Here is a 16,052-nt window from a genome sequence, read left to right on the forward strand (position 1 = left end):
AATGCGAGCCCTATAATGGGTCTGGTGTGGTGAAAGTATTGAATTTGCTCTCGTCAAGATCTGTGCAAAATCCTTATTAATCTTCAGCCTCGATACCGTGCCCCAATATACTACTTCCCTTTGCCTGTATCTGGCAAATACTTCTTCCGCTGCTTAGTTTAAAAGGCAAAGACAATGCTCTTCGTGCGGGCATGCATGGGTGTGTACCTGCAACCCTTGCAAGACTGTTTTGGAAGAAGAAAGCCCAATGAGCGAGCAGATTGGCGTCACACATCTGTTTGCTCCGTGTTAATCAGCCAAGTGATTAACAAGCCAACTTAAGAGGACGTGGACATGCCCATCCTTTGTGGGAGGTTTTAGGGACTCCAAAGCATCACCTGTACAAAACTGCAGCCCATGAAGAAGTTAAGGAAGCAAACCTGGCCAGCCTCTTTGAACAGGATAATAAACAGGCTTAACTGCGCTGGATTTCACTCCGTTTTTTTCTTTTTTAATCTTGCTCTTCTCTGTGTTATCAGCATGTACAAAATATGGCCCTGCTACCTTTGGCCCTGCCGATCTGTGTGGTGCACCCACGCCAAAGTGCGAACAAGAAAAACCAGTCATAAACATTTGGAGGGTGGAAGAGAGCCACTTCTGTTATTTTCTTTTTATTAGCCGCTAAGAGTTCCTACAGGAACCTTCGTTGAGGTTCCTTCAAACAGTTGGGTTAACATTGACCAGATCTATCCTAAAAATAACAACAGAATCTCTGCCTCTTCTCCAAAATGTTTGCTATATTAGCTGCAGCCTACTGAGTCAGATGGATGCCAATAATGCTTGTCCTTCACACCCAGAGGCTCACACACGGTGGGTGGGGAAGACCTGGATGGTCCAACACACAAATGGCACGTCATGCAAGCAGAGCTCTTCCATTCATGTTGGTTGCAAGAGCTTGCATCCTACCTCATTGAAACGTATAAGGTAGTTCTGTGCATTTCAGGTCATGTGTCTTCTAAGAAGAAATGAAAATTCTGTGCCTGCATAGATAATGCAAATTACCCTTATTCTGTAGAATTTATGCTGCTTCTGCCAGCAGTGATGGGTAAGATTTGTTTGAAAGACCTCTAGTATCTGTTCCCTTGAATCTCTGGAAAAAATGATTCTCAGATAGCATGCAGTAATAGTTGTACATTTAAGCACGTCTTCTCAGTCATAATGACTGGAAATTTGAATTTTAAATTAAAAAAAGCTGAAATTCTTAGGAGCCGAATGTGCCAATGAAATGCTGTATCGCATCTTGGTTTTTTTCCTGTACAAAATCACTAAATACGCTCTCTGTTTTCCTTGGACCAGTGGTTACTTTAGCTATGCAGAGACCATTAATTCTTTACATGCAACCTAGACCTTGGAAAAGTGGAAGTATCTTATTCCATCAGCACTCTTCAGTGTGCAGATTTTGAATGTGTAGTTGTGCTTTCTCACACTGCACACAAACATATGCTGGGCACGCAATGTGTGTCATGCAACTGAACGTGGGGCATTAGCATGCTAATCTTGGCCCTTTATACACTAGAATACTTTGGGACACACCAAGAAGTTCTCACAAAATTGTTTGCAGAACAAGAGTTTTCCCAAATGCATGTGGACTTCAAGCTCATGGACTCATTTCAGTCATTTCTACATTCACGTTGCCCCACCACCACCCACCCATTAATGCCAGTTATTTGATTTGGAGGGGGGGGGACTGCAGCCCACCTTCTTGACACTATTTGCATGAAATACAACTGTTACATGTAAGAGGAACACTGATTGCATCCTTTGACATTGGTGACATTTCACACACAGGCAAGCCCTCTTATTCTCTCTCACTCAACACTAATTCAAAAACATCCGTGCCTTATCCATTTTGGCCAGATTTATTTAGCAGAGTACTTCATTCGATCTGTTTCCTCCTTCCTCTCTTTGCATCTGTTTTGCTGATGTCAGCTGGGGGAGACTTAAATACTTTTTCTCTAGACTGTAAGCATACAATTCTCTCTTACTGGCAGAAAATGATATAAATTAGTAAGGGTCAGAAAACGTTCCTTGGATGTTGCATTTCAGATACACCTTTGCCCAACAGGCTTTTGGGAGAAGTATGTACTTCATGAGTCCTTTGAGAAGGCCTCATGTCTGCTCCCACGGCATTCCATCTTTCCCCTTTGTGAGAGGAGGTCTCTCAGTCCCACCCAAAGTCCTGCCCTGTCATTTGATAGAACTTTAGGTTGAAAGGTCTGTAGAATTCCTGCAGGCGCTGGACAACCTGTGGGTCAATTTTGGGGTGCGGCCGTCCTTTGGACTTCCCCAAACATCGGGGCCTGCTGCTCCCTTCCGGTTTCTTCAAGCAAGGGAAACCCTTGGTTTCGTTGAAGTAGAAGTGCTTGTCAGTCACCACTCGCTTGAGACCCAGAAAGTCTTGGACACGGCCCATTTCCCCAGCTGGGTCACTCACCAATCTCTCTCCGCTGACAAAGAGAAACTTGGATAGGGGGAAATAACGCAGCCAGTGGTCCAGATGTTTTACATAAATACCAATCCTCACAGCACTCCACGTGGTATCAATAAGACCTGTGCTCAGATTCTTGAAGGCCAGGGCTTGGAAGCTGGGGATGGTGGGGTTCTTGGAAAGGGTCTGGGTGTAGTCTGAAATGGCCCGTGTCACAGGGTTGCGTACCACCACGATCAACTTGGTCTCTCTGGACATATTGTAAATGCGCCGCGGGGCTTCCTTTGTCACAAAATAACTTGGAGTTTTCTCCATGGTGATCTGTCCCTCCAAGGTCCTTGGCATCAGGTTTCTGTAGGAATAAAAGCCATACAGATTCCTTCAAATAAACAAGTTCCATTTGACTTTTCAGAACATGGTAACTGCAGGAGCAACGGACTTTACAGGAAAACTAAATGCATCTCTGGAACTGGGAGCTCCAAAAATCCTTCACATTTAAGCAAGATTTTAGGTGCAAACTTGCAAAGATTTCCTGGTGCTGTTCTAGTTGTAGTTTTCTTAAAAGCAACATGGAATTTAAAGCTTGCATTCCCTTTCAGTTGAGAAACCTCATCAATATTTTTCTGATCAATATCTTGCTTTTCATCAACATCTCAATAAAAAGCAATAACACAGCAATGGTTTTAGCAAAGTTCTTTTGGCCTCCTTTTGCTCTCTTTCAGTTGAGGGAAAATATTCCTTTCAAAGTTGTTTTAGGCAAAAACTGGCAGTAAACTAGAACATTTCAGAAAAATATGGTTAGTTTAGTTCTTATTCCCTAAACTGACACTACTCAAGCAGAGTCCCCCTTTTCTAAGTTGCATTGAGAGGCCTGCTATCAAAATGATTCCTTGTACCATCTCTGACGGGATAGCCAATTTACTTCATTTTGATGGGAATTTATTTATTTATTTATTTATTTATTTATTTATTTATTTATTTACTGAAAGTTTTGAAGAAACTGGAAACATTAGAGAACCATCTTTAATAATTACTGCTAGTCTGATTTTATTGTCTAGTTTTCTCAGGACATAAAACAATGGTGAATTTGAGCTTTGTTGTTAACGGCCAGGTTTATTATGGCCGAACACTGGAGCACTGAAGTCCATCTTTATTCGGATCAATGGTATTTAAAAATGTAGAAACAGGACTGGCTGAAAACGTAACACAGCAGCAAGGAGCCTTGAAGAATCTTTTAATTAAGCATTGCTTTATTCACATTTGGTTTACATTTTAAACACCTCAGCAAAGGAATTACTGAAAGATTTCTTCCTTTACAAGCAGGTTTTGGGATCAAAATATTAAAAGTGGGTACATGAACTCTTAAAGATTGTAAATATATTTATATTCTTCCAAATCATGTGGGGCTTCTTGGTTTATATGTAATTTTTGTTTTCTGATAATGAGAACGCTTGATCTTTATAATCAGGAAAAAACTAAAATACGGAGACAATAATCAAGTAGACTTTAATAAGCAGATACTAGTTGCGGGAACCTTCCGTAATCAAGAACCCTGCACCAAGCAGGAGGTTGGACTAAATGGCCTCTGGGGAAGCTTTCAACTCTATGATTCTATTTCTATCTCCCAAATAACAGACTGACCCCATTTGCCCCACATGTCAGGAGGATATGGTTTCTCCCCTGATCTGTGCACCTTCACCTTGGCCAGGTTGGACACACCACCTTCCGCAGTCCTGTGGGGCCCTGTAAAAATATCCATGGCTCTTGGAGTCCCCGAGCCACATGCTCCTCTGTTGCTTCCTTCCCTCTCTTTGCAAGGAATCCCAGGTGCCATTCGTCCATCCCAAACATCCTGGCAGAGAGCATGAAGCTTTTTCGTCACTTGGTTTGCCTGACCAGACCCTAACATATGTTCTGAGGTTGTGTGATTCTGTGCCTCTATTTGTTCTCTCTGTCCCACTTAGGACTGAAGAATAGCACCAATCTTGACGATCGCCACTATTATTTGCAGTGTTTTCATTATTACTGTTATTTCATTGTACTGCATGCTTATTTACATTTATAGATTTTAGATGTATACTTTTCTATAAATCTCTGATACACATATTTGATGTCTATCTTGTTTCCTGGCTGTGAGGCCATAATAAAGGCTAATCTACGCAGGAGCTATAGAAGTATTATCTTTGCTATTGCTGGAATAGAACTGAAGCACCACGGCCTGCATTTCTGTGCAGCTTGCCAGCTAGGGTTCTTTTGGAAAAAGATGAAACAATACCTCTAAAAGGGAAGATGCCCCGCTGGTGTTCTTCATAAACTCAAAACCAAGCTCCCAGGGTTTCAGCCATATCTGCAAAGTCATTACACTCTGGAGACCCACAAAGATAAAAACTTTGGTGGCAACTGAGAAGAACTACAATGGGCTCCATCTAAAGAGTGGAGCAGAAGCTGAGAGAATGCCTCGCCTGAATCTAATGTGGCAAAATCAAATTGCCCACCCAGATGGGAAACTGGCAAATATAGACCCGTTCTGCGAAGGGGGTTCCCACATAATCCAACCTCACAGTTTCAACAAAGGACTCTGTCCTTCTATGGTGTCTCTCCAAGCCTCCCTTTCACTCTGTGGCCACTTTGGGTCAACTTTCTCCCCTGAGAAAACGTGACTCATTGAAAAACACTTCCAAGACCCTGCTGCTTTACATACATGGAGCGTAACAAACATGGGAGTGATGATAGGACGTTTCTTCACCAAAGGTGGTTCCCTGCATTATGGTGGCGGGGAACGTGCTGGGAGCTTCTGATCAACACAAGTCAGCATGGAAGGCTGGCACAGCCCCTGCAGGGTATGTCAGTGCCTGATCCAGCTGATGTCAAGCCCCACCTAGTTGGTTAAGATCAAGGAAGCAAGAACTGCAGAGATCTCAGTAAGGTATCTTTAATCCTAGAATTAGAACAAAAGCTTGGAAACGGTAAAAGGAATTTTCCAGCCTCATTTATGGTGTATTCATGGAGGCGGAGTCTCTGCATGATTTGAAGTGCTTCTTCCCAGGTTTCTCCCCGCTTGGGCTGAGAGAAGCTGTCAACGGACGCCCCTTCTGTCTTGACTGTTTGCATCTGCCCTCTCTTTCCTTCCTTTCCCAGCCTCTCCGCAGTCTATCACATGCGTTGATTCTGCAGCTTTTAGCCTCTGAGGGCATCTTCCCCATCCCCTTGCAATACTACCCATCCTGGAACAAGTCTGCTATGCATGAGACCAACGACACTTTCTGTGCTCCCTCCTTATCTCATGAGCTCTCTATCCCTCTTTCACCTCCACCTTCGAACCTCTTTACTTCAGAAATCTGTCTTCTCCACTATTGTTTCTTTACATTCACAAGTGATTTCCTACTTCTCTTCAGCCTCTCAACCCACACTGTCCCCTCATTTCACATCTACAGCACACAGTCCCTCCAAATCTATGACCCAGCACTCCTTTCCCCAGGGAAGGAGGGCCAGCTTTGCTTCCTTGCAGAACTTCAGGATATTGTCTTGCTTATGCTGGCAACATCAGCCCCCCAAGTGAACAGAATGCCATGAACATCCATGACGTCATAGCAGCCAACAGTTGTTATGGCAGGACGGTTGCTCAGAAAGGCAGAAGTAGCAGGCAGCTAGTCATATAATCAGAAAACTCATCTTCTGGTATGCCTAATTTCAGAAATATCTCGAACAGTTTTTTTTCCAGTTGCGTCTCCTTCAGTTAATATCCATTGATGATCCTATTCTCCATACATATTTAAATTCTTGAAGAAATTAAGTCCCACGTCTGCCTCTCCCTTCTTTCCAGCATCCCGTGCCCGCAGGTTCCACATGTCAAACATTAGTGCATATATTTTCAGATCTGGACTTCGGTCACAGGGCATTTCCAGGTGGGCTTGGCAGCTGTGAACTCTTTTCAACAACTCTTTATGGAGAAATGCCAATTGTGTGTGTGTGTGTTTCAAAAAAAGGTATCCCAAGTAGTTTTGTGTCAACTGGCCTAATGGCAGCCAGATGTCAGAAATTAGGACAAATTTATGGAATTAGATGGAACAAGCGTTTACGCATTTGAAATATGTTAGAAAAGTGCTCTTGGTTTTAGAAGACGTTATCTGTTCTCTCCCATCTCATTTTTATTTTTTAAAAAAGATCTGAATGGCTTCATACTCATTCTCAACCAACATTCCTCCCTCCTGCAGGGATAAAAAAGCATAAAGGAAAAATTAAAACCAGAGTCGTTTGTCAACTCATAGCGACTTTTCAAAAGGGTGTATAAAATCAATTTTTTCTAAAGCAGCGTTCTCTACCCTGGTGTTTTGAAATGACACTTTACAGAATTCTTGGCAAATATTCTTATATTTATATTTTTTTATGACAGCTCATCCTTTAACTGCATTCTTACTTTGAGGAGAGGTGTTGGAGAGAAATCTAAAGAAGCGGGAACAAGGATGATAAAGTTAGACAGGGATCAATGCTGCAGAAACTCTGGCATAAATGACATTTTTGACAATTGCTTTTATGAAAAAACAACAATCCTGTGAGATTTCATTGTACTTGCTCATGAAATGGTGCAGATATCCAGCATACAAACTTTTGTCCATCTCTGAACTTCCCTATATTAAGGAAAAGTTTACAGTATTTTTTAATGACCCAGAGGAAGACCACGCGGATTCCACAATTGGGCTTTTGGGGCCCAGAGGTAGTCGCATAGCCTAGCAGAAGGATCTGCCCCATCCAGAGGTCTGACTTCTGAGAAGCCAAGAATGAGGCTGATGGTGAAAATGAGAAAAGCTGAACCACATTTGTTAACAATCAAAATCAAATCTTTATTATGGTCATAGACCAGCATGAGAAAGGTGGGGTGCAGTTATTAAAAAAGCATAAAGGATATATCTAGAGTAAAAAATAAAAATCTAAATCTAAAAAGAAAAGAAAAGCTAGAAGATAAAACAGATATATGAATTAAAAAGTGTATGTATGTCTGTATGTATAAATAAATAAATAAATAACTAAAGCAAGAACCTAAAAGAGAAGGGTAGGAGCTTCAGATGGGTATAGGGGACAAAGTACCCTCTGTCTTGTGGTGTCCAAAACCACAATTTGGATTTGCCAGAATTCAGAGAAGTCCTGACAGCTTATAAGTCTAGTTTGTACTGTATCTACAGATGTGCACTGGCGTCTGCAGGAGGGTGTCTGCAACCACGTGACTGAAGCCTCACCTCCTTTTAAATATATGCTTGTGCCATGTATGTAAAAAGCAGTGGGGCTTCGACCATGTGGTTGCAGTCATCCTCCTGACATGTTTGACTCCCCTCCCCACGGACGTCGCTGCTTATATATATATATATAAATGGTTACTACGGTTTGATGCTCCCATAGGTAGGAATGGGTTTTGGTGGCTACTATGCAAGGAAAGTAATTTCAGGGGTCTCATTGGAGACAATCAGCAAGGGGAAAATTCTCGGGAACGGACGGACTTTGAAAGAGTCATGATCCAAAGGAAGCTAGGTGAACGAGGGAAAGCAGGTAAAAATTATGGACTGCTCCAGTCACTAGGGCAGTGTGCATAAAAGCAATGCATTTTAGAGGCCATCCTAAGATTCTGATGAATCTTTCCTAAATCAGGATGTAAATTGTATCCAATTCCAGCCATCCCTCTTCCCCAACCCCTTGATGCAGAGACCTTTGCAATCATCACTTTGTTGTTGGGTCAATAAATATTTAGCGAACATTCAAGGGCTCTCGTTCTTCATTTAATTGTACGTGTAACCGTTAAGGACTCGGTGCCCTGTGTGGTGAGCGTAACTGATAAGGACCGCCGCTGGGCGCCCATCTTTGTGATGGGTCGCAAAATCGCTCTACAGTAACTGCTTAATCAACGGCAGCTGCTAAAAAGGCCAGCCAAGGATGGTTTTGATACTGTGGATGAAATAAAGGAACGACATCCAGAGAATTGTTTCCGCAGTGTTTTGCTTCCTGTGAGCATTCGGCTTGATGAAAGAGGGTTTGCTTTAGAGATTATTCAAAAGTGAAGAGAAAGTCAGAGAAGCCCTCGCTGCTGGAGCCAAGCCTTCCTGCATCTGTCCAGTGCAAAATGGCTGGTGGTGTGCGCGGATGTTTTGTTTTGCTTTGGGCAGCCCTCCCTCCAAAGGTCTCTGTCGGAGGTGCTCACGGGATCCAGCGCTTTCATGGAAAGGATGAAACAAGCTCCGTCCCCTTTTTATGTGCACCTGATGTCACAACAGACATATAGCAGGGGCGGCCGTGCAATGCTCATTTCATCCTTTGTCCCCTTGTCCTTCTTCCCACACCTTGGACTCTGGCTTTCCCTGCTTCAATTGCATCCAAGGAAAGACTCCAGAAGTGAACTCTACCCACAGAGCTTTTGCAGTCATGGTGCTCCCCAGGTTTGGAGAAACCATTCACCCAACTTTACTGCCCCCAGATTTTGAAAAATCAGCTGGTCTATGACTGCAATAAAGATTTGATTTGAAAGATCATACCCCCCCCCCCCCGTTTCTACTGAAATAAAGAGATGGACGTAGGAAAAAGTCCTTCAGTAATGAGGGGCTCTGGACTGACTTGTGTGACCATGGGAAGGAGGCCACCCATTCTCTTCAGTTGACAAAAGTACCTGAGGCTGACCTTTCATGTTGACCAGAGGTGGCCAGTTTCAGAAACAGCTGAGTAGTTCTTACAGGACAGGACCTTAGGAAATTGTTGATGTGGGAACATGTCTGAATGGAAGGAGCAAGAGAGCAAACAACAGAAAAGTACATGTTTCTCAAGACTTGCTGACCACAGTATTCAACGATAAATGACTCCAGGCACAACTTTCCTATTGGACTTCGTTAATTTTATCAGACCCCTTTTGGTTTCCCTTGAAATTCCCTTGTCAGATGGTTGACCTACCCAAGAACTTCCAGACAACTCTCACAAAGGAGTTGGCAATTGCCCTCTTAACTACTCTTGTCCATTTAGGGTTAGGGCCCATATGCCTTCTGCATCCTTGGTTGTTCTTCTATGGCTCTTACTCCAACTCACCTAGAAAAGGAGAGCCCAAAACAGAATGCAGGGCTTAGCTTCTAAAAGAGGTTCTCCTGTCATTATTTTTCTATGAAGACTGCAGTATCGGAGAAGGACCACAGCTATGCACGCACTCCTGAGCTTCAGAGAGCTCCATTATATTTTTCCACCAGCCAGCAGGAAACCAATGCATTTTGAGAAGATTTCTGTGCAAGAGAGCTAAGAAGCGTCACCCTTACACACAGCTCACATCTTTTAGTCATCCAGTAAAGTTTGGGCAATTTTTTTTTTGTTTTGTATTTAAGGTCCTCTACCATAATAGTATATTTGTAAAAAGGTGTATAAAAACTAAGTAAGGCATAGACAGGGAGAGAAAGAAAGAGAGATTTTGAAAGTTTAAGTAACTGGACCTGTATAACCTGCTCACAAATCACTGGTTTCCCAGAGCAGAAAGGCAAAGATCTCCAACCAGCATGGTGGGGAAGGGAGAGAAACTTGTTTTCCTCCTGTTCTAATTTTCTGGAGAAAGAGGCATGAGAAAGAAAGGGTGGATATGCAGGTACATGGTGGAGGTGGGAGGCCTTGGGCCACGTTCAGCACTTGGTCTCTTTAATGCAATCTTCAGGGTAATTTCAAACTGCTTGTGTAATTCAGGTCTCTGGTGGCAACTTGCTCTCTCTCTCTTGAAGTCAGGAGAAAAGGATCAAACAGATAAAAAGTGTGTGTGTGTGTGTGAGAGAGAGAAAGAGAGAGAAAGAGAGAGAAAGAGAGAGAGAGAGAATGGAAGTCTTGTCCCTGTTCTCATACACAGTGGCTTCATCCCTGTTACTCCAACCAGGGGCACCACAGGATAGGTTAAAAAAAAACCCAAGAGAGCAGCTGCGCAATCATGGCCACGATCTTGACTTCTTGGACCTTCCGTGCGGATGCCCCTGGTCCTAACACAGTATCCCTGGGAAGGCCACTGCCAGTGAATAAACACTGGCCCATTCCTGTAGCACCTTGTCACTCCACCAACTGATGGAAGTCTTGGAGTCCAGCAGGCTGTTCGCCTTTCTCTATTCTCCATCAGGTAATCTTTGAGCCCCTTGGTCCTCCACTCTGCTTGCGAGTCCTGGCTTTATTGTGTAAAACTAGAATTTAGGAACTGCACTCACCGGCAACTTTGGTGGTTCTGCTAATCATCACTTTTCCAGCAAAGTGATGCAGGATGATCATTGTGACTTGTAACAAGGCAGCAGTTTGATCTGGAGCCAATCGGTCTCATTACCTCGGCTTGTACAATACATCAACCTCTTTGATGTTCAAAGCATGGGAAGACTGATAAATCCCAATGGGACGTGAGACTCTTTTCAGCCAGCCTACTGGGGATTTCTCATTCTCATTTGCAATCTTTAAATATCTGCCCATTAGCAAAAGATGTGAAGAGCTGCCTTGTATCCAGGGGCCAACTAGCAACAGCCAGATAGACATTGCTCTGCTTCTCACCATAAATCAGTGTGTGGAAATATACAGATGCCATTTATGAGACACCTGGGAGACCTACATCAAGGCTCAGTTCCCAGAGGGGTTGCCTTCTGCAGCCAAAAACAATGAGGAATCTTGTGGCACCCAAATGACTAACTGACCTATTACTGTACATAACAACTCTGTTGCGACAATAACCAACGTATTATTGAAAATAGAAACAGCTTGCAACCTCTATTATAAAAAGGGTATTTGTCTGATTTAAGCTTTCAGAAGGATTACACAATTCTGTTTCTCTGCATCACCCAGTATTATCATCTCGAACCCTCCTCCGTCCTGGTGCTGTCCAAATGTGTTGGAACTCAACTCCCAAAATGTTAGTCAGCAATAGCCATGTATCCTAATCTATCTGGAGTCCTCCAGACTGGAAAAGGCTGAATCACCCAAGAGGCTAATATTTCTCTTTCTAAAAGGAAGGAAGAATAAATTTGCCTCCTTACACACCTCCATGGAGTTTTCTTGGCCACAGCACAGCAGTGGTATTGCTATGAAACACGGGGAAGGTTTTGGTACAGCTTTAATCAATGCAATAAAACAGGGACGTCCTCTGCCCTGCCAGCCTGAGCTCCTTGTCAGAAAAGAAAGATTCAGAAGTGAGCATTTTCTGATTCTTGCAGGCATCCCAAACCAGCTTTCTCAGGACTGCTGCCCCAAACAGGAGGAGGCATCCAGAAAGTCAGGGGTTCAGCACTCTGAGCACAAGGAAATCAAGTGACTGGTTAAATGCCCTCCAGTGTCTCAGCCTGAATGAAACAAGTTTTGCTTCTCAGCACCCTTTCATCTAACCTCCTGCCCATCCAGAGACCTTGAGCAGCTGCCTGGATGGCAGTGCCAAGCGCCAATGCCCTGCCTCACAGCAAAGATATGCCCGAATTGATGCCCTCCCCACTTTTCTGCCTTGCTCTTCTTTCAGCAAGGGAGAAAGGATGAGACATGCTGAGCGGTGCAACGCAGAACACCGTCTGCAAGGTGGGCGGCTCTCGATCTCTCTTCTTTGGGCAAGGGGCACTTAGCTGATGCCTTTGCAAAATGGTTCTCCCTGCAGGTGAGGCCGGAGGCCAACTGTCCACAACCTGCCCCTCTGGGATGCGCTCGATCAGCTGAGGGCGGCCTAGAGGCATTTCTGCAAAGACCTTTGGAGCAGGGCAGCACTTGCTTTGTTTTTTCCTCTTCCTGGGAGGGGGCCTGAGAGCTGGATCAGTGCCTGTCGGGTGGGGCCTTTTCTTCTTCACCGTTAAAGGGTCATTCCACGAACTCAGAGACATCACTAAAAGCTCTGCTGCTTTCGCTGCAGCTGGTTCGGAAATGCTTTCGTTTTTATCTTTTACTTTCCAGTTGAGTAATGCGACTTGGCGGAATGTGGGGAAGCTACAGAATATCACAGTCCCTCTGTTATCTTTTAAACAAGGAACTGAATTAACTTTTATCAAATAGCTTGGAAGGGGTTTTAAACAGGTTCCCTTAATATTCCAAAGTATCTAGAGGCTCTCAGTCCTTGCTTCCCCGGCACAAAATAAACTCCGAGATGGAAGTTTTCCCGAGGCTAGGAGTGAGGCCGTGTGTGTGTGTGTGAGTGAGCAAACTATGAAATCTCTGCCCCTTTTGTATAAGTGTTGTGACACTGCATGCATGTCTGAAAGGGGAACGGCAGATCCCTGTCTTCCTTCCACATCCCACCCCACCCAAATCCTTCTCTCCTCAGTTTCCCCTCCCTACAAATATATATTGGAAGGAGGTGCCCCGTTTTACCACGCTTTGAGTGACAGTTTTAGTACCAATCATTACAGTGCCAGAAGTGCAGGTGGCAGAACCTGGAGGCACCTTGCTCCTGTGGGCATCATGTGGCTTACCCCCAGCTTATCATTTCCCTTCACTCTTTTCATTCCCACTCGCTCAATGAGTGCAAAGTTGCACAGAGATCTTGAATTCTGAAACCTGAAGTCCCAGGTTATCTGGAAGGAACTTTCTGGAAGGCTGGAATAAATGCACTGGAGGTGGACTTAATGTTCAGATGATGAGCAAGTTATTAGTGTGACCATGATCCCTATGCCTACGGAAATGCCCAAGTACCTCAACTGTACCTTTGTCCTGGTCTGCAAGTAGAGCCTACAACTGTACAAACTATATATACTTTGCTGCTGTGTGCTGACTTGTTGAAGAATTTCTACCCTTTCCAACGTTATCCTGTTTTTTTTCTGACCTTTGTAAGTACAGGAGAATGACTCTTTCCATGTGCTCCCACTGAATGTAAAAAAAAATATTGCTCAGCGAACACAAGTTTAGGAATAAATCATTCTGCTTAATGTGCAATAAAACGTTTATTATCAGGTGGGGGAGGAAACACACACACACACAACACAGTCCATGATCTCATTTAAGATACCAGAGAGGAGACGTTAAATCTGGCCACTAAATCCTTCCAACCTATCTTGTAAACACATGGTGGTATTAATTCAACTCAAGTAGAAGACAATAAACTTTTGCCCAGTTCTTTAGAATAATAAAACACTTTGGATTTGTTTTATATGCCAAAGATTCAAACTCTGGAAGCAAAACTAAGAAGCGGAAGCTTGTGGAATTACTTCTCCCAACATCACTTTGGAAAAGTAACTTTTTTCTTAATTAGAGTCCTAATGGTGATGTGAACCCATTAAAACTGGATTTTCAGAATTCCCTATGCCCGGGAAAAGCAGACTGGCACATATTTAGCCACTTGGCCAAATAAACTCTTTTAGCAAAGGAAGCAATTGACCAGAGACCAGTTGGTGCTCGCAACAAGAATATGGGACCACCAACTTCCTAGCAGGCTCCAGTAGAGTAGCCCTGGGTGGCTAGAGAGAGATGGAAATTAGTTTTTCCCTAGACAATCCCAATGGATTTGTCCAGCTAGAGACAGCACCAAACTGATCTGGGGTGATCTCAAAAAGTTAAGCAGTTGAACCTGGCTAGTCTTTGGATAGAAGACAACCAGGAAATGCCAGGGCTGTAGACTAGACTTTAAAAAATATTCCAGAAGACAGTGGCCAACCTCTTCACTCCTGTTGCTGCCAACATCATTATAAGCATATGTTTATGTAGTCACCAGAAGTCAAGCTCACTTGAGGAAGAATTGACTTTGTGACAGCAGATGGCCAAATGTGATTTTATTGTTTTATGGCGTTAGTTCCCTTACAGCTCTGTTATTAATCTGTTATTCTATATTTTAATTTATCTTTGTAATTTCATGTAGACTGTTTATGGTACCAATGAATTTCTTATGTCATGAGATCTATGTAAAGATGACAATATAACCTAGACTGCTTGATCTGCTGTCCAATTTTAGTCTATTTCTGTTTTATATTGCTGTGTTCTGTTGTTTGTATTGTATTATATTGCCACCTCTTAGTCTTTACAGTTTTAATCTTAATAGCAAGTACAATTCTTATAGTAACATTTTAGTAAAAAAATTTACAAAGCTTTGCAGTTTTGTGTAATACCTAAATTTGTTATTCATCTATTATTCTATACCTTAAATTCTTATTCCTGGAATGGCTGTAATTATATCTACATATTTCATGCCGGTTCTATGAAGCATCACTGAAGCAATGAGCGTGAAACTGAGCAAACTCAGGGAGGCAGCGAAGGACAGGAAGGCCTGGCGCGACGTGGTTCATGGGGTCACGAAGAGTCGGACACGACTTAACGACTGAACAACAACAATTTCATGCTGGTCTATGTCTGAAGCCACAATTGACCGCTTCATTGATATGGCTTTCACCTGTTTCATACCTACACTTTGAGATGATCACAGATCTAACAAAAAGCAGGTCAAAAATCTTATAAACAAGAAGTAAACAATCAATCGAAGGAGGTCCCTTCCCATTAATAAAAACCCTTATTGGGTGGAACTTGACCTCTAGTGACTCCATCCATCCATCCATGTGGTTTTCTTGGCAGTGTTACAGAAGTGGTTTACCAGCCACTGCCAACTTCCAGGATGCTTTTTAACTTCCCAGCCCAGTTTATAATCCTCAGCTTTCCTGGTGCTCTCCCATCCAAGGACCCACTAGGTCTGACCTTGTTTAGCTTTCTGAGATCCAGGACAATTAGATGCATTCTCTTCTCTAGTTTCTCCCAGGTATCCAAACTTCAACTTCCACGTGCAGTGCAGGGTACTGGAGGCACCGAGTTGGAGGAAGCTGCTAAAGAGACTTATGAAGAGGGAGATCTTTCCTGACACTGGTTATTGGGTCCTTTCCGTTTAACTGGACAGTTCAAGAAACTAACTAGGGATCTTCTACATGTGAAGAAGTTGTTCTATCTAGTTCTACAACTAGCTGTTGCTGGATATTTCCACAAGCCCAGAAATGCCCAGAGCACTAGAGAGAGTTACTTGCATGTTCTCACCAAAAGATAGAAATTATGCTGCCTTCAATCCTCCATCTAGCAAGATAATTCTACATTTCCCACCTTTTCATTCCAATTTCCCCCCTGAAATTACTGCAGTTCATTATTCATAACCCCCTTCTAACCAAAATTGGGGGCGGGGAGAAGGCCAGGCAGATGGCCATTACACACCGCTTCATGCAAAAGCATTGGAACTTTAATTAAATTTACTGTTAATTTGTATCGACCTTAAGAGAATGGCTTTGGAAAGCTAAGCATCACCTGCAGATGGAGAGAAAACAGCAGTAACGAAGGAGTGAAATCTGATTTAGCAAAGTTAGATTTTGAGAAGAAAAGAAGAACATGTTGGATGAAAAGAACATATAGGGAACCAAAAAGGTAAAAATCTCCTAAATATGCAGCAGCTGAAAAACAGAAAAAAATGACTTTTCAACCGATGTCAATAATGCAGAAATAAACAGATGTCCTATGATAATCTCATGTGTTTTTTTGGTAAGTGTAACCAGTATTGTTGTAAAAGGTTTCCCCACTCTGATCCATCAATCTAGCTTCTCCCATACACAATATGGTGAATGGGGAGACCTGTTTCTCCATTGTGTTGGAAATAAACAATAGACACAAGTTAATTTTA

The 16,052-nt window shown here is 43.0% G+C and overlaps 1 protein-coding gene across 1 annotated transcript in view; it reads right to left on the minus strand.

The window, feature by feature from the left end:
* Positions 1 to 1,879: 1,879 nt before the first annotated feature.
* The window catches only part of HS3ST6 (heparan sulfate-glucosamine 3-sulfotransferase 6), an 80,030-nt gene continuing 65,857 nt past the window's right edge, over positions 1,880 to 16,052 (minus strand). Inside the window, exon 2 of the mRNA XM_088152680.1 lies at positions 1,880 to 2,819. Within this exon, the coding sequence (XP_088008806.1) occupies positions 2,201 to 2,819 (619 nt within the window). The 3' untranslated portion in view covers positions 1,880 to 2,200. The remainder of the gene's footprint in view (positions 2,820 to 16,052) is intronic.

The sequence above is a fragment of the Python bivittatus genome, unplaced genomic scaffold, assembly GCF_059951505.1.
Source record: "Python bivittatus isolate LINGU-HERP-01145 unplaced genomic scaffold, Pbiv_v1 ctg000030_np1212, whole genome shotgun sequence".
NCBI lineage: Eukaryota > Metazoa > Chordata > Lepidosauria > Squamata > Pythonidae > Python > Python bivittatus.